The sequence below is a fragment of the Pygocentrus nattereri genome, chromosome 7 (assembly GCF_015220715.1).
Source record: "Pygocentrus nattereri isolate fPygNat1 chromosome 7, fPygNat1.pri, whole genome shotgun sequence".
Lineage (NCBI taxonomy): Eukaryota > Metazoa > Chordata > Actinopteri > Characiformes > Serrasalmidae > Pygocentrus > Pygocentrus nattereri.
The window spans coordinates 5,429,852-5,451,249 of NC_051217.1; the positions used below are offsets into that span (position 1 = coordinate 5,429,852).

Below are 21,398 nucleotides of genomic sequence, written 5' to 3' on the forward strand. Positions count from 1 at the left end.
TATTTTGCACCACAAGTGTCAGTTATGAAACGTGACTCTTCCCCGCAGGCGCAATCCAAATGGCAGTTAGGGAGGATGATGGCCTTTTCGATGAGTGAAGAGACATTGGGCCATCCCAAAAACCCGCCCGTCTGCATTGCTAACTGTCTCTTAATTAAGAACCTGGTCATGACTCATAAACTTCCACAAAAACAAAAGAAAACATTTTGCAGTTGGATAAGCTGCTGGAAAGTGGTGTGACAATAGCTACCCTCACGCAATGGGAACTGAGATGTAAATGATTATAGTGTTTTCAAAGATAAACAGTATTATGTCTTGGTTGTCCGTAAGGAAGAATACATAAGTCACTTTTATGTTTCTCAACAAGTGGAGTTGCTATGACTGAATACTGTCATAATAAAGAATAATAATAGTTCTCAGGCCTAACAAGATAATCAGTCTGTGCTGTACAACATTTAATAGATTAATGTGTGTCTGTGTAAACAAAGCAATTATAGCAGGTGATTTATTTCCAGCCCAAGTATACAGATATGTATTAATGCTTTCAAAACATCCCTTCACTCGAACATAAAATTACCTTTAATACTCTGAATAGCTGTTTCACACTGACATTTAGCAAACCCAGCTTTAGAAGCTCCCCACTGTTTCCTGTACCTGAGTTTCCTTCTCCTAAAGGAGCCTTCTGCTGCAGCTTTATGCTGCATAATTGGGCTCATCACCGCAGCGCTCTGTTCTCTAGACATTATCAGCGCCCTCCGTTCTCTCACCAACCGATTGCTGCTCACCCACCCAGCCGTTAGACTCAGGCTATTGGAGTCAGGAGAGTAATAGGCTCAAGTGGACAATTTGCAGAAACGTGCCACTGGCACATTGAAGGACAGCAAAGAGAAATGAAAGCAAGGAAATTGTGCAGGTCTCTGATCAGGGAAGAGATGATAAAAAAAAAGCTTTTAGGCCAAGAGACACTGCATGTAATCTTTATTTTATCATTGCAGTGATCAGTTTTTTTGTAGACAAAATGTTCTAAGAATAGCCTTCCTGCAATAAACAAATATATCTTTAAAGTCTAGGGAACCAAGAGTGCAAATTGTTAGATCAGATCTTTAGCTTTCTAACTCTTTATTGCAGTCATCTGAAAAGTTACTTCACAGACTAAAATTTTCCTTGGGTTCATAATTACACTCATAACAACATTATATTTTGGTTCCAGAATCGTTTAAATAGTTCTAGTGCAGCAAAGCTCTTTTTTTACTTTTCCCTTCCCCCAACTCAACTAATCGAAGTCATTAGCTCATTAACAAACATCTGTTGCGTTGAACTGGATGTATTAAAGCAGCGAAACACTACAGTATACTCCAGATGCAAGTTCAACCCACTGATGAACTGATGAGCACCTATAAAAATACTAGAGAAACACAGGGTATGGTATAGATTAAATGCAATGACACATTAGGCAGCAATTTGACTACACTTATACAAAAACGGGATGACTGCTGTGTCAGAAGTCAGAGCAGTTTTCCAAACAATGTGAAATACATGTGCAAGTCATCCCCCATGCAATAGTTAAGATACAAGATAAGGAGATAGGACCCACACTGCCTTTGAAGAATGTTGACAGATAAAGTGTAAGGCCTGCTTTAGGCTGTTGGTTTAACAAATTCTGTTTGCTTGAAGTGTGTACATGTAGTTCTGACATGGAAGCCAACCAACTGGTCTTGTCGCCCCTACATAAGGAAGTGTCGCTTTGTGCCAGGTGTGGTTTCACATTACACTCATGCCAGACTTTATCTGCATAACTACCCCATAAGTCCCACTCAGGATTCCTTTCTTTTTTTTTGTCTGCGGTTTGGGATAACATGCAAGTTCACTTCTTCAGGATCAGATTATACAACTGAATACACACAAGCATTTTCCATTTGCCATCCAAGAGGGTATTCCGCACTGCAGAAAGCGTTTCCTGCTTTCCCTTCTTTTACATGTAAATGATCCTTCCCCCCTACAGCCAATGCCCTTTAGGTTCACTTTGGTAAAAAGCATTAGGTTTGATAATGTGGAAAACATTGTGCCCTTTGTAAAAATGAAATACTGTACATTCATGGACCCAAAGCCTACCAGCTTGCAAGGAGGGAGGCAGGTATGACAGATAATTCTCTGAGCAGACGTGAGGCAGAAGTTCTCTGAGCTTCAGTGTAGGCTTTTCAAATTGACGAGGGGTTCAGATACAGTTTGCTGTTCAGAAGATTCTGTCCTGCTCTGATCAGCAGCTCTTCTCCTGGCTCTCAGCTTTAGCACTACACCAACCGCAATCAAGAGCAGTATCACTAGTCCAACCACTGCAATCACTGCATACAGAAGTGTGCCAGACTCAGAATCAGGCTCAGGTGCAGAATCCATATCTGTGATCATTCTATTACGTGGTATTTTAGTGGTGAATGTAGGCTTAGACACAACCTTCAAGTGGGTCACCTGCTTCAAGATGCAGTTGTCTGTGTTTTCTCCATCTTCAAACCAATAGTCATCAGTCTCGTCATTTTCCTCATCTTCATCCTCTAGGAAATCGTCAGCATAGTCAGTAGAGTCCAAAAGCACCACACACCAGTACATTCCGCTGTCCTCCTCAGTGAATTCACTGATTGTGAGAGAAGTGTTTAAAATATCAATGTTAGTATTTGTGCTTAGAGAAGGATCTCCTGAGTCATAAATGAGGTTGCTTTCCTCAAGTTTTGTCTGTCGATACCATTGAATGTTGGCTGATTCGTCTGTGGTCATAGCGCATTCCAGGGTAACTTTGCTTCCCGTATGTATTTGAATCTCATTTGTCTTCAGTTCTGAGCAAACCGTAATGAAGTATTCCATCATATTAGGGTAACACTTGTACTCCCCAAAATGATTGGGTGTGATAGAGGGAATAACCAGTGAATCATTTCCTGTCTCTTTGCTCTTTGAAATGTACATGTCATTGCTGGTTGGATCTTTATTTTTGTCTGTTGTTGTTGAGTTAACTTTTCCTAAAGGTGTATCCCAGTAAACCTGTCTTTGCTTCAAATAATCTGAGGAACATGACAGAACTGCAGACTCTCCCACACCATAAAAAACAGACTGCAAATCATGTTCACCACTGTTTGGAAGGTACATGTTTTGAAAGCCCATACACTGCTCACCCTCCATGACAAGGCAGAAGAAATTGTGATCGTTCTTCAGACCAGGCTCTGAAATGTGGAGTGAAAAGCCTTCATCTCGCACCTGTAGGATACCTTTCAGCTCCTCTTGCAGTGGCTCCTGGGACTTGGTGTCCAAAAGCAAAGACCTTTTGTATCCACTATACGCCTCCTTGAACCATTTGATAGTGGTGTTATTTTGTCTGGAATAACTGACGTTGCACACCAGATCTACACCTCCATCTGATCCCAAGAAAATCGCCTGAGAAACGGCTTCCCCATCACACACATGCAAGTAGCTTTTATGGTGGTTAACAAGTTCATTGTCACGCCAGCACTCTCTCAAGTAGACACCTGAGTCAGAGAGCATGAGATTCACAACTTGCATACCAAGTAGCCCATGGAGTTGATTGGTAGGACTGATTCGGTCCCTGTAATCCTCAGGAGGTGCAACTGCTGCGTTGGAAGAGTTTCCCAGCAGTTGCTTCCCTTTCTCAGTTAGCTTGTACAATGTGATGTAGTCCACTCCAAAGCAAAAACCCATTTCCAGTTCCCCTCCTACTGCCCTGAAAAGGGGCTCTGGGACCTCCTCAGCCAGAGCCTTAGCCAGCAGCAAAACCAGTAAGAATTTGAATTTGGTCATCGTGTGCATTGCTAGTCATCTAGACTGTAGAAATTTCTGAAGCACTGTCTTATCACACCCTGAGAACTGAGTAACCTGTTTCTGAGGTTTGGCGTTAAGAACCGCCCATGTCATGCTGTGTTTCTTGCCTAATTTGGTTACATTTTCTCTTTAACCTGTTCTCAGGTGTTTTGTAATCCAAAAAATCTGAGACTTATTAACCATCTATGTAGAGAACATGCCCTTCACCTAGCATGCTTTCAGATTTATTAACTTTATCTTTCATAAATAATAGAAGACACAGCTTGTACGTCAGCGTGTAGTTGGGCAGGTTTACTGTTTCTCTGCATATGTGTGTGCACGCAAGGAGCAGATGCCAGAAAGTAAGTTTGCACAAGGGGAAAGTACACAACTGCATACCCATGAAATCACACTTTGTGAGAAAAGAGTGATAAGTCTTAGATGTTTGTTTCAGGTTCATTCACTAGAGAATTGAACAAGAAAGAAAAAGCTCACAGCACAGTCTGTAAATCTGTCATGCCCTTACAGATATTCAGACTAAGTGTTCTGTGTCGCACGACCTTTCAATGCAGAACCGGTAGTAAAGGTCTGACTTTCATTGCTATTGCAACATTACGATTTTCACCCACATTTGTGGTTTAGTAAAACATTTGCTAGGCTCGGGGGGGCCGGGTTGCAATGTACAGCTCAGTGTTTTTTTATGGGGAATACACTTTTGAGTTGTAAAAGCTCTCATATTAATCTACCTTCATCAACAATGAAAGACAACAATGACAGTTAGTGTTTCTTATGCCAACATGCAGAGATAAAAGTTAATTGGCATGGTGCATTTTAGGCCTTAAATCATTAACTGGCAGTTCTTTTTTTTCCACACTGTTTCACAGTGCGTCTTTGTAAGCTGTGCTAAATGGTCTTATTGTATTGCTTTGCATTCCTTATGTTTTTGCAGACAAGTAAGCACAACATTTCAGTGAAGCTCTTAAATGAACTTGCAAGCTTACTGCTAACTCTCTAAGGACCAAAAATCACTAATTGCACTAATACCAATTATGTTACATAGATTATTACTTCAATTTTGGGAACATTCCAAAATAGCAAAACACATATCATGCCATTATCTCACTCTTCTCACTGTGCACTCTTATTGTGTACTTGCCCCTGATTTCATTCTTCTCCTTAATATAAAGCAAATGTTTCATAGAGTTGCCAGATTGGAAGGAGAGACTGCCAAGGGTGTGCTGTGAGAACAGCTTGAGGAGGCAGTCATGATCCAGCATTGTGATTAAACTCCCACGGTGATTCACTTCTCCTCCACTGTTTAAACTAATTGTGCTTTGTGTTGATTATGGTGCTTACAGTGCCATTTTAGGAAAATCTGCTGCTCACGACAGACATTTTCTCAATCAGTATCACTATACCTCAGTTTTAAAACTTAGTTTTAATGTGATCAACTGACAAGTAACTCAATAAACCATTAGATGCAGACTAGGTGATCTAGGTGTATTAACTTTATTATTAACTCCAGAGATATCATTTACTCCATGCAGTAGGACTAGGAGTCCCAAAAAGAGTGGATTCTTAAATTCCAGGCCACTCATACATAACTAGACTAACTTAACAAAGTGGAAAACGAAGTAAAATGTATGATTTGTAACAAAATCAACTTTGCTCCTGCTGAAACACTCACTTGATGCTGACAGGAGGATCAGGTACCATTGCCGTTCAGTTAAGCCCTGACAGGCTGAACAATTTGAGTAAAATATCTAAATGCAATTGTTGTGGGCAATATTGTGATTTAAATGCTATTACCCTCTATAAATAAACTCCTGAGCAGCGCAAAGCGGTATAAAAACAGTTGTATGTCACTTGCATAAAACTGTATTTAATAATAAATATTTTTATCTTAAGTAAAGCGTAAGGAATAAAGATTAAGCTGTAAATTTACATGTTAAACTAAAGTGCTCCAACTAAAACGTAGAGACTAAAACAATTTACACTTTTTCACTTACCAATAAAACATTTCCCTAAAGGGATTTTAAGCATCTTAAGATACTTCAGATAAAAGGGAAAACTGTAGATGTTTTCTGCAAGTGATCACAGGCCTGTTTCTGTCAACAAACACATCCATTTTCTCAGACTTGCAGCTTGAACGATGAATGTCAAGTGCCAAACTAGTGGGTCTCAAGGTTTGTGTTATTAGGTTACATTTATATAAATAAATAAATCATACAATGAAAATTGCAGCTCTTGCAATTTGGAAACTGCACTGATTACGATGTAAAACGATTAATTGTTCAGCCCTGCTTGACAGTGAGCTAAGTTACCTTGCTATTACAGTCACAGGATAGAAGATTGGGCAAAATGTTAAGTGCAATATAATATACTATTATTGATGGTATAACTTCGTGTGTTACCACCTCACTGACATCTTCTTTCCAACTGAGGTGGTAACACATGAAGTTAACACTCACTCGCCATTTATACCATCAACAAAAGTGTTTTATATACTTCATATTCTACTTTATATTTTGCCAGATCTTTCCTATTAGTTGATTTTTGGAATCAAGATTTTAATTGTGGACTTTTGTGAAATTGTGGACTTTTGAGAAATGATGTGGACTCTTGGAATCGTCTCAGCTGAGTCCTTGGAATCGGAGTCGACTCCGGAGTCGAGCAGCTCAGCCATGCAGGAGTCAGGTTGTCAGTCTCGCGCCTATCCGGAGGGGGCGGTATAAAGCAGTCATTTCATGGCGGTTACAAAACTGAGAAGGTGTAGAAAAGCTGCTCCTCTGTTATGGTGTGAGGAGTTTTCTGAATTTTCAGGCGGGCGCTTTTCTCGGGAGGTTAACTCCTGTGTTCCCCTTTGAAAAGAGCGGCTTACTGATTCCTCTTCATGAAGGTCAGATGTTGTTGCACAGTCTGTTACTAACTGTAAGTAGTCCTTGTCTGAGTATCAAAAGCCTAATATAGCCTAATGACCAACAGTTGGTCAAAATCTGTCTTGATTTGTTTAAGGACGTTCAAAGATCCGTCCCGTCTGCGATACACTATCCAAATGTTTGTAGGCACCCCTTTGATGCAGTAACAGCCTCAGCCAGAGAGGATGTAAATGAGGGGTCACTGGTTGAAAAATGAATGGGAAAGCTCGTAACACTCAACATTGCTTCTGTTTGTGGGGCAGTCGTGGGCTGGAGGTCAGGGAACCGGCCCTGTTACCGGATGGTCGCCGGTAGGATCACCAGAGCCGACAGCACGTGACTGAGTTGTCCTTGAACTGCTCCCCCAAGGCTGTGGATAGGACTGCCCACCGACACAGGCAGGTTTGTTCACTGGCCCCTTGTTTGTGTGTGTGTGTGTGTGTGTGTGCGTGTGTGTGTGTGAGGGTTAAATGCGGAGGTGAAATCTCCCTGTTGTGGAACTAATAATTGTCACATAATCTTCATCTTGTTTACAGAGAAAATCCGCCCTTCAAAAACAACAGCCAGTCAGGTTGTTGGGTGTGCGCAAGCGCAATAGCCAGAACAACCCCCCCAAAACCCCACATATTTTGTATTTAGTCTAACCCTAACCTATTTTGGGGGCAGTCGTGGGCTGGAGGTTAGGGATCTGGCCCTGTGACCAGAAGGTTGCCGGTTTGATCCCCAGGGCTGACAGTCCATGACTGAGGTGTCCTTGAGCAAGACGCCTAACCTCCAACTGCTCCCCGGGCGCCGTGGATAGGGCTGCCCACCGTTCCGGGCAAGTGTGCTCACTGCCCCCTAGTGTGTGTGTTCACTAGTGTGTATGTGGTGTTTCACTTCACGGATGGGTTAAATGCAGAGGTGGAATTTCCCCGGTTGTGGGATCAAAAAAGTATCACTTACTTACTTATTTACTGAGTCAAACTACAAAATATTGAGATTTCTGTCAGATTTTATCAGTGATTTCAACTCACCCGGCCCTCCCAGTTCATGTCATGAATTTTCTTGAAAAAAATCTAATTTGCAGCATCTTTTCATCCGAGTAGATGCTGAACGTTTCACAGTAAGCAAATTATAAATATACTGTAACATCTAGAAGTCATTTGGTCCTTCATGAAAACCTGAGTGCCACAGATCTTGCTAAGCATAGCTTCACAGCTGAAAACGCACTTTTTAAGACTGTTTTTTTTCAAGAAGGATTATTTGAATTTGCTTGAAACTTGTTCTTATGGGAAGGTGTTAATATATATTACAGGTATGTAAAGCGTTGTTACATTGCTGTTGCATTTCTCCTTCATTTAATGATTTATGGAAAATAACTACTTTTTCATACTTTTCACTGGCTGTAATACGTTAAGTGGTTTTATTTCATGGGTAGATATTTCTTCTGTTGAAGTTTTTCTATCTCTGTGTGATTCCTGTTGAGCCGGTGTTTTATTGGGTTCAGGAAATTTGCAAGTTACAGCTTGTAATGGCTTAATTTGTTGCAGACTGATGTCATCTTGCTCTGTGTGTAGACAGCTTTAGATATACACAAGAAGAGATGTTAAATCTTGTTTGCTATTGATATTGATATTGACATGTGTGCTAACCTGTCGTGAGTATGGAAGGGGTTGGGATGCCAGACACCACTGTTGAGCCTTCTGGAGGTGTTGTCGGTTTAATTCCATGAGACACGGACGAAAGAATGTGCCCATTTGACAACCCCTGTGAAATGCTTGAGATGGTTGTTGTTGTTGTTGGTGGCTGTGGTCATGGTCGACCAGTGTAATACTCATAGTAAACCCTGTTGTGTTAGGCTAGGTTGGTGGCTATGAGTGCTTGTCTCTGACACTGAGCGGTTTGGCTGCTGTGGGAAGTCCCCAACCAATAGCAGAAGAAACATATTTCCTGTGTGTATCTATAACTGTCCACACACCCGGAGCAACATGACATCACCTAGTCTGCTACAAATCCAGCCATTACAAGCTGTAAGTTGCAAATGACCTGAACCCAGTGAAACACAATATGTATCACATAGAGATAGAAAACCTTAGTCAACATAGTACAAATATCTGCGTATGAAATAAAACCACTGAATGTAATATTACCACCAGTGGAAAAGTATGAAAGATATCTATTTGCAATAAGTTATTAAAATATTAAATCATCAAATTATGAATTATTTTAAGAACTGTATTTTTCAGTATATCTGCAATGAATATTAAAACCTTAAAATGTTTTAAGCAAATTCAAATAATCCTTCGTGTGTGTGTGTGTGTGTGTGTGTGTGTGTGTGTGTGTGTGTGTGTGTGTGTGTGTGTGTAAAATATATATTACACACAGTCGAAATATCTTAAATTGGTATATTTAGTAAGCTCTGTGGCACACAGTTATTTATGCAGTGCAAAATAACTTCTACAAGTGATGGAGCTAGACAGAATCCAAATCTGGTTGGATGAAAGTGAAAACCAGTGTAGATATTAATTTTTCAAAATTAAAGATTGTGTTTGTTTAAAAATATTTTATTTTTATTATTTGATTACTGTGAAACATTCAGCAACAACTGTTTACATAAATACACATTGCAGATTATCCTTAGGGTTTCTTGGATGTCCAGTACAGATGTCAGCTTAATCCAGTGAAAAATAAGCAATTAGTAAGGCTAGAGTGCAAAAACACAGAATTGTTTTTTAATATATATATATATATATATATATATATATATATATATATATATATATATATATATATATATATATATATATATATATATATATAAAATTCATAACTAAAAAGTGCTTGGAGTAGAGCAATAGGGTTTTGCAAGTCCCCTGAATTTGACAGATCACATTTTTTTTCCAAGAAAATCCATGGACTGGGAGGATTGGGTGGGTTGCCATGGAATTTATCTAATTTGACTTTCAGGTTTGGGGTTTTTAGGTCTCACTCTTTCAAAGGGACAGGAGCTTAGTCTTTATAGCCCTCTAACTGACACTTGGCATTGGACATGGTGACCCTAAGTTTGTGTGTAGCTGCTCAATTCTGTTGGTAATGCTTTTCTACTGTGCAACTGAACACCTGTGATGCCAGTAGTTGCACTTTGAAGTAGCCGAAGTCACTCATTAATGTTTGGATGCTATCAGACACTTGGTGTATTTAAGGGCTTTAAGAGTGCTAAAAGAATATTTATATCTCCTACAGGTATACACCACTGACCTGTGACACGTCCAACCATGTTGCGCTCACTGACTGTATCTCTATGCCAGCGGGCCCAACCACTTATCTGCCTCACCAGCAGATACTGCTCCTCCATTCCGGCAGAGAACAAACTCACTGTGAATGCACTTTACAACCTTTCAGTTGACGTATCTAAGATCCGGAAGCTGAAGGCATGGGTGTTGCACCATCACCCTGCTTATGTGATGGAGACAGCAGCCCTGCTGAGGGACCTTGGGGCCAGCAGGCCGGTTGTTGCTCGAGTGTTGGAACTCCACCCAGAGGCCATTCTCTGCAGGCCGGAGCATTTGGAAGCTCAGAAGGAGCTGTGGATGTCAGTGTGTGCCAGCCAGAGGGACTTGGTAGGAATCATTGAAAAATTCCCCGCCTCTTTTTTCACCTCACCCTGCCATCTTGACAGCCAAAGGGCCAATGTCATTTTCTTCCAAAGTTTGGGCCTTAACAAGCGCATTGTTGCTAAGCTGATGGCCAGTGCACCACAGAGTTTCAGTAGATCTGTGAAACAGAATCAGGAGATGATTAAAACACTGCAGAAGACATACCTGGAGCTAGGAGGCAATGAGACTAGTTTAAAGGTCTGGTTGCAGAAGCTGCTTAGTCAGAACCCATACATGCTCATGAAGCCTCCAGAAGCCTTACAGAATAACTTGATGTTCCTGCAAGACCGGGGCTTCACCAGCATTGAGCTCCTCCAGCTGCTCTCCAAACTAAAAGGCTTTGTCACTGAGGTCCAGCCAGAGTCGATGGGCCTCAGTCTGGGTTACTCTCAGAAAATATTGGGCTGCACAGAGACTGAGCTCCGGCAGATTGTGCTTAAGTGTCCGGCTTTGCTCTACTACTCTGTGCCTATCTTGGCAGACAGGTTTGAAGGACTCCTCAGTGCTGGAATCAGCCTGCAGCAGATCATGGGGACACCCACAGTCATGGAACTTACCACACAGATTGTTCAATATCGTATTCAGAAACTGCGCACTCATGGTTATGATATTAGGACAGGCAGTCTGGATGTCCTCAGTGGCACCAAGAAGGACTTTGAGATCAGCTTTGGAAAACTGTATCCGAGGCGAGAGAGGCCACTCTTTAACCCTGTAGCCCCCCTCAGGACTGATGAGTGACGATGAGTGAGAACGCTTCTTGTGAAATGGTACCTCCTATTAGACAATAAAATGCACTCACTGGTCCTTTTATTATGTGTAACTGTTTTGTATGTACACGATCTATTTTATCAGTTCCACTTACCATATAGGTGCACTTTGTAGTTTTAAACCTACAGATTGTAGTCCATTTATCTGCATAATTTGTTAGCCCCCTTCACCCTGTTCATCAGTGGTCAGGACCCCCACAAGACTCGCACCGAGCAAGTATTTTTGTGGATGGTGGGGCATTTTCAGCAGTGCAATGACATGTCTGTAAAACACAGCAGTGTTGCTGTAAAATGATCCATAACCCAGATAATACCTGCTCAGTGGTGGTCCTGTGGATGTCCTAACCATTGGTGAATGGTGTAAAGGGGGATGGTAAATGAACCTGGTTACAAGGTGTACCTAATAAAGTGGCCAGTGAGTGTACTTCTTAAGCTTTTAATTTAAATCTAATCTATTTATGTTCTTGCATGTGGTCCTGAAATACTATAAGAAATGTTTTATTACTAAAATTATGGGTTATTATGGTATTATGGATTACTGAGCATTGCACCATTTTTTTTTCAAAACATGGATTTTACATCACAATGTTTTGCTCATAGATTTATACAGCTTTCTAAGTGCTCCATAAGTCTTACTATGCTGTGTGTTGTAGAACAGAGCAGGTCTGAGGAGAATGCCTCCTGAAACGGTGCATTTAAATAAATTAGTATTTAAAATCAGTGAATAGCCCTCCTCAGCTTTAACACAGTGCTGCCAAAGTCTAATTTGAGAGTTTGCAGTACTTTTCTGGCCTCTGGGCTATTATTTAAAGTGATTTGAAGTGTACTTCTTTTTAATCTTTAAGTGCAAACCCTGCAGAGCTTCTCTAGCCTTGTTAATCAGGCTACAGAACTTAATGTTTTATGTAAATGTCCGTTCATGCTGTGCACTTTGTGAAGCCATTAACTCAATGTGCAAATCTGAAGTTTGTCTGAGTTTGCGTAAGCACAAATCTGAATAAGGTTCTCATCATTCATATCATATGGCTAAAACATGAGCATGTCACTTAATTTTTCATATTAAATTCAGTCATTTGACATGGAATTACTGATTTTTAACAAAACGGAAGCAAATCCAAATTTGGTTGTGAATGAGTGCTGTTGGATTTTATTAGAGATATAATTATACCTAAATGTGTAAAAATCACTGTGGACCAACAAGGATAACACCCATAGCATTTTCCTTATACGAAATTTAGATGAATAGGTTACAGATTCTGTAAGGCACATTTTTAATTCTCTTATTCTAAGTTAGTGTTTTTTTTTTTTTTTTTTTTTGGTAGCTTTATGTACTAACATTAAAATGTTTAATGTTTTGGCACTTTGATACGTGATGCAATTTCACATATATTATTTAATCTATGCCATTTATTTTAAAATGATCGATTATTGACATAAGAACTTTCTAATTGCCAGTTACCAACAAAAAACCTAATTTTGTACATTTTGTCTCCAGTCATGTCTTAGCCTATTGTTCTCCGTGCTTTGTCCTCTTTTCTCAGTCAGTGCTGGCTGAGCATCCCTGGCCCCTGCCTGCCGTCTCCTTCCTGCTAATGACACAGTGAGTTATACCCAAAAGCATAGGAGGTTAATAAGAAGGAGTATAAATAGTTCTTTTTCATTTAAAACGTGACACTGGGTATTATTAGCGAGTGTTATACATTGGTTTTATGGGGCATAACTCAAGGAAAATATGAAAATAGATGACACATGCAATTAAAACCTCTCATTTCCTGCTTTGACCCCAGTGTGGTGGGATATTAAGGTGGTAAATATTCCATGGTCATGTAGATGAGGCTAAACTGATGTGAGCTCTGAGACGAGTCTTCTGCGGCTTCCCTCCCTCCTCCTGCTATTCCTCTAAGCGGAGTGGCTTTAGAGGTTGTTCACCTATTTCAGCAGGAAAACAAACTGTAAGGAGAAATAAACAGCAGCATTAAATGACAGAAATAAAACATGGTATTTTGAAAAATGAAATCAGATTATTGATGAAGAATTCCTGAAAACCTGCGAACATCTAAAGTGTTACGGCACAAAATGTGTTGATGTCCTTCACCATCTTTATATTGATTTTTTTTTTTTTTTTCTCAATAAAAATACCGTTTATTTAGTAGCTTTGGTGTAAGTACTGAGTGTGTAAAGGAAGAAACAAGTATTCAGATGCTTATTCTTATTTAATATGCATCCAGTTCAAATGTACACATCCTGTCTTTTGACTTGACGACATGCTTTTTTTATTTAGAAGTATATTCATAAACAAAAGAGAGGAAAATTTTAGGAATTTTATAAAATAATGTTAAAATAATACTTTCTTGCAAAGCTTCCTCTTGTCACACTGTCTTAAAAACCTTGTTTCTTTTAGAAACCAGTCTTGACTTTTTTGGCCCTATATTTGGGGTCGTTGTCTTGATGAAATGTCCATCTTCTCCCCAGATACAGATTTTTTTGGCCAAGAATGGGTCTGGTATTCTTGGACTCGTATGCGCAGCCCTTCTTTCTCCAGACATGACGAGCTGAATTATTTCTGATGCGTTCTGTTCTTGTTTTGCCTGATCAGAGTACATTGCTCCCAAAGAGTTCTGATTTGTCTAAGTGCTCGTGGGTTGAGATTTGATGAACTTTTCACTTGCATATTACTGATGTTTAAGTGGAGCTGATGACATGGACAGTGATTGTACCTATAAGGAAGTGTTTCTAATAAAAGTGCTCAGTGAGTGTATATACTAGGAGTATATTAAATAACAAAAACAAGTGTTTGAATTTGTTTCACCTCACTGTATATAACAGTGAGTACTGCTTATAATTAGTCTGTTGTACTAGAAGTTAGTATATTGTCATTGTCAGAACAAAACCTTGCGTCTCCGAAATGGTGACTTTTTTTGGAACATTTCAGTTGCGTCATTCCTCATGAAATTATAACATAATGCACTGGAGTGTTCCGATTATGTATGAGGACAGCAATCATATGATTGATATATATCACGATTCAAGTTCTTAATCAAAAGAAGTAGCATTCAAACAGCAGAGAGCTGATACACCCCCCCCCCCTTAAATACTGCTAGGACTGAAGTGGTGTATATCTTACCCATGCTGTTGGCTCCATCTAGTGGCAAAATCTTTGCTTGCATATCAGTACCCTGCCTCTTAAGTCTAAGCAATATTTAGTAAAGTATGATGGATGGACAATATTGAAAATTAGAATTCCTTTTTTTTGTCTCCATGGTTTCATAAAGTTTTATATCAATGTTCTTTGGAAAGCGCCGTGTTTAATTTCAAATAGGGATGCACCAATTTTCATGGACACTTTTAGAACTTTCCTGGATTTCCAAAAGTAGACAAAAGCAGCGTGAGCATATTACACTAACCCATTCTATATTAAGCAAAGGGATTTGGCTTTACCTGATGGTCAGCATGTAGATATCCAGTCAAAAAAATCTTCCGTGACAGCTAATCAATGCACATTATAAAGGTAATTGATTAGTAGCCTGTGCAGAAACTAAACAATAACATTTTTATTTTATATTCATTAATGTCTTCAGGGTGGTGTAGAGAGGCATGGCATAGATCTACTAGCAGATGGTATGTTAATACAATTTATGTGTTCGGGGTCCAGAAACGCAGGAGTCCCACTGTCTCTTGTCCCTCTGCTGGTCTGCTTTATCTTTGTTGTGTAACCATGGTGACATGGTGGGATGAGTAACAGTGGATCTGGTGAGTGGTTACGAACTGTTGTATGTTTCTTTGCGAGAGATGACACGCTAGTCACTGGCACCCGTTCCTGTTTGCCCATCTGCTGTATCCAGTCATGTGGAATGTGATTTGTTATGCAATACATCTACTTCGGAGACTCGGCACAGAATCAGAAGTCAAGACAAGACGTCTTCAAACATGGCCTTGGTACAGTGACATTAGAATCTTTACATGAATTACAGTATAACAATGTTGCAGTTGTAAGAAATCTGTAAAGTAGTTGTGTACTACATACTATTTATGTAATAAATATGCAGTTTATTAGAAACTATTCTGGTTTCTGGGCTTTTGATAGTATGAAATCACAAAGTATGACTCAGAATTTTGTAAAAAGTACAAAATTAGTTATGATTACTAAAAATGTTTTTAAAAAGTAGATACATAACTTCCCTGAGTCATTAACTCAGTGGGCACAAAGCCACAAATAGTCCCACTATCTGCTTATTGCTTCTTCGTCAGCATTCCTTTTTAAAGACTTGAAACTGAAATTTTATGCCATTTTCCTCTTGAATCTCATCTGGGACACCAGGGAACCTGTGTAGAAGTGAAAATAAAGACTGAGTTCAGAAAGGGCTGAGCTATTTTGAATGTCTTGTTTATATAACAACATTATTATGCCACTGTAGGACATGTGGTGCAGATGCTCAATTAAAAAGCCACTCAACATCTAAAACGTCAACATTTCTGCAAAATTAAATATATATATATATATATATATATATATATATATATATATATATATATATATATATATATATAGAGCGCGCTCTGGAAAACAATGAGACCACTGCAAAGTTTTGTAAGATCAGCATCTCTACATGTATGACAGCCATTTCATTCAAATGCAAGTAAACCTCATTCTACTTCATGTGGTTTTGATTATGTGATCATCTGAACCAAATCTAATTTAAGGAGGATAAGTTCAAAAAACACTGCTGTGGTCATCACTATCCTCTTGCAATAGGACAAGCTAGATGGCAAAAAAAGTGCTAGAAATAGCTCAAAAGTAATTTGAATTAAAAAAAAAACTATTCACCATGCCAAGAGAGTTGAAAAGAAAAGTTTTAAGTGAGGAAAAGAGGGGCTTTACTGGCAGAGGGATACAGTGAGTGTCATGTTGCTTCCATCCTTAAAATTTCTATAATGGCAGTTCATTACAACAAGGTCAAGTAGCAGACATTGGGGCCAACAAAGCTACAGACCGGCAGAGGGCGAAATCGACTCTCCACTGACCAGGATGACCGTCAGCTTATTAGAATGTCAGTCGGAAACTGTAGGATGACATCAAGTGACCTACAAAAAGAATGGCAAATGGCAGCTGGGGTGGAGTGCACAGCAAGAACATTTCGAAACAGGCTCCTAGAGGCAGGGCTCAAGTCACGTAAAGCTAGAAAAAAGCCCTTCATCAATAAGAATCAAAGAAGAGCCAGGCTGAAGTTTGCAAAAGACCAGAAGGATTGGACCATAGAGGACTGGAGTAAGGTCCACTTCTCTGATGAGTCCAATATTCAGCTTTGCCCAAGACCTGGTCGTCTAATGGTTAGACGGAGACCTGGAGAGGCGTACAAGCCACAGTGTCTTGTACCTACTGTGAAATTTGGTGGAGGATCGGTGATGATCTGGGGATGCTTCAGCAAGGCTGGAATCGGGCAGATTCGTCTTTGTGAAGGGCACATGAACCAAGCCATGTACAAGGTTATCCTGGAAGAAAACTTGCTTCCTTCTGCTCTGCCAATGTTCCCCAACTCTGAGGACTGGTTTTTCCAGCAGGACAATGCAAGTCTGCAAGCCTAGGTACTTGGTTTTATACACCTGTGACCATGGAAGTCTAATAATCATTTTTCAGAGTATTTAGGTTGAATAAAACTAGTTAGTTTACGCACCACATGAAGTAATTTTTTGATCGGACAAGCCATTTTTTTGCGGTGTAGCTATTTTATTTACTATCTAAAAATGACTAGGAACCTACACAGAAAAATGTTTTCTTCAGGTACTGTTTTACTTTTAGTGCTCTGTATATATCTCTTAACCATGAATGGAATAAAAAAAACAAAAAACAAAAAAAAAACCTCTGAAAACTCATAAAACAGTGTCTCAGACTTGAAATGGTATTTGCAACTAGAGATGACACAATGCCACTTTTTCATTTCAAATGCTAAAGCTGAAAATGCTGAAAAATCAGCTGATACCAATGCAATATTTTCCTTTAAAAGCTACTAGGCTTTAAAATGTTATTATATTATCTAATATATCATCTAATATTATAATATTAGAATTTACTGGCCGAATATGTTGACACACATAAGGAATCTGGTTCCAGCCGCTGGCATCTCTCTAGTCTAGACACATACAATGTACATATAATTTACAATGTTCAATATATACAGTTTACACAGTACAAGCAATATATGAAGGACCTAAAAGTAGGCCACTACGCAAACATCTTACAGGAGTAAATACACAGCCAACAGAATGACAACATGAGCAGGTTTTTTATCAGTTGAAAAGGCTAGATTTGTTATGGGCTATGCAATTCAGCATTTTCTGGAATTATGAAATGACTAGAGTTGGGGAGATGGACCATGCCTGAAACTCCTCCTCTTTCCAGTCTAGCATCCTATAAATTTCCATCCCTAACCCGCACCCCACCACCACCCCATCTTCTCCCAGTTCCTCAGTCCTACCTCTAAGTTTTACTTCCATATCAATAGAAGTTTGGCCTCCTGTCTTAAAGTAGAAGCCATCCACAACTCCAGCCCAGGTTCTCAGACTTCGCCCTCCTTCTATACAGTCTCTTTTCATTCTCATACTACCACCACATATTAAAGGTGTAGAAAACTGCTGACATCATCCTTATATTGATTCTAAGACTGGTGCCTTCTCTATTCGTAGCTCTAGCTTCCTGTGAGGGAGCTTTTAGAGGCATTAAAAGCTTTAGACATCTGGTTCCTTTCACCACCACTAAGAACAGTTCTCTAGAATGGTGCATTTCACATCAAACCTCTCTAAATGACTTTAATTATGGAGTAATTTTGTTTATTCAAGCAAAGACAGAAATCCTACCCGCTTTGTTTCCTGTAAACATTCTTGTCAAAATTTGGAAAGAAAACATCACAGTCAAAGTCAGCCATGATGTCAGTCAGGTAGATAAGATCACACCACGGATGCTCCATAGCTTCCTGTTAAAAAATGAAGTGCTTTGATGAACCATGCGTTTTGTTTCCAGTGTGGAAATGCTGCGTCTATCAGGAGGTCATTGTACACCAGCGCGCAGATGGCAAACAAATGTTTAGCAGCACTTGTGCCCTTTCAGAAAACCAAATGGAAATGTACTAGCTCGAGCTCATTTTCAGAAGGTTTTTGTTCTGCTTACTACTGACACAAGACACAATATGGCATGTTGTCCCAAAGCTCCTCAAGAAAAGGGCTGTTATCTTTCAGGACTTTATGGGTACAAATTCATAGCTGATTTACTCAACAAAAGTAAAGCTTGAAAGATGACTTGAAAATCTCACCCTGTAGACGTTAGTTCCCCCTATGACCCAGACGATCTCTATCAGGTCATTGAGAGGGGGCAGGGAGGCCAAGCGGATCATTCCATCAAAATCCTCACACAGGTAGTGGGCGAGTTTTGGGACAGACCTGATCAGAATGCAGAATTGGAAATATGTAGTTTGAATTTATCAAGCACTTATGTGCATTCTGCAGATATTCATTTATTATAACTTCACTATTGATTCTATACAGCTTTCTCAGTCATTTCAGAGTCATAAACAGCCCTGCTGATCATTCTGGACTCCAGATTTTTTTTGCATCATTTCCTAGCTTCCTATTTATTAACTAAAGTTGCACAAAAAGCATATTACAATTATTTTACCCATTTATCTGCAGTTATATTGGTGTTAAATGACTAAAAACCTGATTCCTAACATCGTACAGTAATGTATCTTGTGTTAAGGAATGTGCTGACTCCATAACTAATTAATCGTACCAATGCACATCAGAGCAATGCCATCATTGTTTATCTGCATCTACAGCCACACATTGTTCTTCTTTTATTACCTGGATCTAAAGGATTTGCGTACCTCAGCTTTTTGCTCAGAATCACATGGAGGGTATTGGGCAGGGGCAAAACACCCTCTGGGCAAGAGAACCAGGTACATCTGCCCCAGATCAGCAGGTTCTTTTTTCCTAAGTCAAACAAGACAGGACATGCACTTATATTTGATGCATGTGGGCATTTATTAAAGCCCTTAAAATTACAGCAGTAATAAACTTTGTTTTCTGAGGCTGTGTGCATTTGTGTCATGTCCCACAAAGGAAGAGAACACTCAAGTGAATAATTCGACCTTGTAAATGTCTATATATATATATTGTGATATATATATATAATTGAAGTATAGAGGTGTAATCAGTGAAGAGGATCAACTACATAAACAACTACATAAATAAAAAGGCATTAATTTTCATTTCAATTAATAAATGACAGTTTGATTTGCTCCTTTATTTGCTTTTGTTGATGCTCCCTCAATGCAGCCACCCCACTCACCTAAATATTTACATTACACTACATATTTGGGTTTTGAAATATTAATAATAATAATAATAAGTCATCTCTGTCAGAACAATACCTCTTATATCCAAAACAGTAACTTTACAGGAGAAAAAATGTTCTTATCTTGTAATGGAGGTTAATGGAACAATCATTTTTCCAAGTAATTTTAGACGATCTCTATTAGTCCATTCATATTATTTTAACAGAGGCAAATCATTTTTTAAAAGAAACAGATTAACTGAAAGCACAAAAGTAGCACTGAGTGACTTATTGAACTGCAGTGGCTTTTCTAGCATCTGTCAATATAGGACTGACGTTTGTTACGATCTATTCACTTCTTTTTCATGCACTCCTAACCTAAAAAAGATCAAGCTTAGAGGTGTAACTAATCTATGTGGTTCACGGTTCTATATAGAGCCATGCGCTCTGTATCAAACCATTTCATGCTTAAGTGGTTCTTTGCGTGGTAAAATGGCTCTTCTGATTGATGGTGAATGTGTTGTACGCGGTTCTATTCAACATGCAGAAGTGTTCTGCTATTGTTACAGTGTCGAGCTTGTAATAGAAGAATACTTATTGGTGCTACATAGAACCATTTTCAAAAAGGTTCTGTATAGAACCATATACACCATAATCTCCATCAGTCTGAAGAACCACTTCACCACACAAAGAACCATTTAAGCATTAAAAGCTTCCACATAGAAAATTCTTGGCCTTTACTAAAGAACCCGTGAAGAACCATCTTTTTCCACTAATGTATGTGAATGTCATAGTTACTACACACATCTGACTGTAACCAATGGCAGCAGAAAACGATATCTGATCACTGAAGCTGTAAAAGTATAAAGATCGTTCAAAGGTGACAGCAGTCTATGGCAGAGGCCACCTCCCTGTGTCTGTTACTGCACTGCGTAATGTGCATGAGAAACGGTGATTAAAGACATTTATTAAGACATCTGGCTGACACTCTTATCCAGAGCGACTTACAGTTTGATTGTACAAGGTAGTGTTAGGAGTCTTGCCCAAGGACTCTTATTGGTATAGTGTAGGGTGCTTACCCAGGCGGGGGATTGAACCCCAGTCTATAGTGTAGAAGGCAAAGGTGCCAATGTGGAGATTCAGAGAAAGTCTTTTCAGCACTCGTGTGCGTCTGATTCTACACCTGCAGTGTAACTAAACCCAGCTGAGAGCAGACAGATGTGAGGATGGACTGCTTACCTGGTTGGCTCACAGCTGTAACGGTGTCCAAGAAGAACTGAAACTCTGACCTGTTGATTGTGGAGAGAACTTAACTGTGATACTATTTTCACATGCATTACACAATTCCACACAAACTAGCCGCCTATTGTTTCGTCCAGTGGAATTCAAGTGACTAGCAATACGTAAAGCAGGCAATGTTGCAAAATCACAATTATTGCGAAATGCTGTGCATTTATTAATAAGGCTTAAACAAACTCCGTAGGATGTTGAGCTGGGCAAAGACCACCAGGGGAGGTCACGTAAACAGCGATGTACCGCACAGCCACGTCAGCCCGGGCACAGCGTGGGGTATTCTGGGGCAAAAAGAGACGAGCTGATAAAATCGGTCTGTTCTCTTACGGAATGTTCCACGGAAGCCGTCCGTCCTTCCCTATGCCCAGGTTATTACACGCAGCCGCGATGAGGCGGATCGGCTTCAGCTGAGCTCCATCTGCCAGGCTGCTCATGATCCCGCTGCTCCTCCACGCTCCTCACGCGAGCTCCTCTGAGGGGCTCCTGAAGGGGGGGAGTGCCCTCACACACGGCGGCTGGTAGGTGGAGGCGCGTGGACGTTGAGCTTATTGATCTGCTGCTTTGAATTAGGATTAAAGGGTCCACATCTCATTTTTTTCATGGATATTTTTTCCAGCCTTTGTGTCGGTTCATGTATCAAAAACAGCCATGATTCTTT

General features: G+C 39.7%; 2 protein-coding genes across 4 annotated transcripts; one reads left to right on the plus strand and one right to left on the minus strand.

Annotated features, from left to right (window-relative positions):
* The first annotated feature begins 6,577 nt into the window (after positions 1 to 6,577).
* mterf2 (mitochondrial transcription termination factor 2) lies at positions 6,578 to 14,615 on the plus strand. 3 transcript variants are annotated; one of them, XM_017693855.2, is made up of 3 exons: positions 6,578 to 6,732; positions 6,983 to 7,121; positions 9,945 to 14,615. In XM_017693855.2, exon 3 carries the CDS (start codon positions 9,977 to 9,979, stop codon positions 11,093 to 11,095), a length of 1,119 nt encoding a protein of 372 aa, XP_017549344.1. In that variant the 5' UTR covers positions 6,578 to 6,732; positions 6,983 to 7,121; positions 9,945 to 9,976; the 3' UTR covers positions 11,096 to 14,615. The 3 variants fall into 3 exon arrangements, with proteins under 3 accessions (XP_017549344.1, XP_017549414.1, XP_017549499.1); XM_017693925.2 differs by having other exon boundaries at positions 6,983 to 7,117; XM_017694010.2 differs by having other exon boundaries at positions 6,578 to 6,700.
* A 45-nt stretch (positions 14,616 to 14,660) lies between these two features.
* zgc:153031 (uncharacterized protein LOC557552 homolog) lies at positions 14,661 to 21,388 on the minus strand. Its single transcript, XM_017690193.2, has 6 exons — positions 21,068 to 21,388; positions 20,687 to 20,736; positions 18,999 to 19,104; positions 18,429 to 18,555; positions 17,977 to 18,092; positions 14,661 to 15,447 (listed from the first exon to the last, which is right to left on the minus strand). The coding sequence occupies exons 1-6, from the start codon at positions 21,172 to 21,174 to the stop codon at positions 15,369 to 15,371; spliced, it is 585 nt and encodes a 194-aa protein (XP_017545682.1). The 5' UTR covers positions 21,175 to 21,388; the 3' UTR covers positions 14,661 to 15,368.
* Between the last annotated feature and the right edge of the window lie 10 nt (positions 21,389 to 21,398).

What these genes read in the sequence shown, in the direction of transcription:
- zgc:153031 (XM_017690193.2), bottom strand. Translation starts at nt 21,174, where the DNA reads ATGAGCAGCCTGGCAGATGGAGCTCAGCTGAAGCCGATCCGCCTCATC. An exon ending in CGGCTTCCGTGGAACATTCC is followed by an intron (nt 20,737 to 21,067) that starts GTAAGAGAACAG and finishes CACAATCAACAG; the next exon opens with GTCAGAGTTTCAGTTCTTCT. An exon ending in GGGGAACTAACGTCTACAGG is followed by an intron (nt 18,093 to 18,428) that starts GTGAGATTTTCA and finishes ATTTTTTAACAG; the next exon opens with GAAGCTATGGAGCATCCGTG.
- mterf2 (XM_017693855.2), top strand. Translation starts at nt 9,977, where the DNA reads ATGTTGCGCTCACTGACTGTATCTCTATGCCAGCGGGCCCAACCACTT.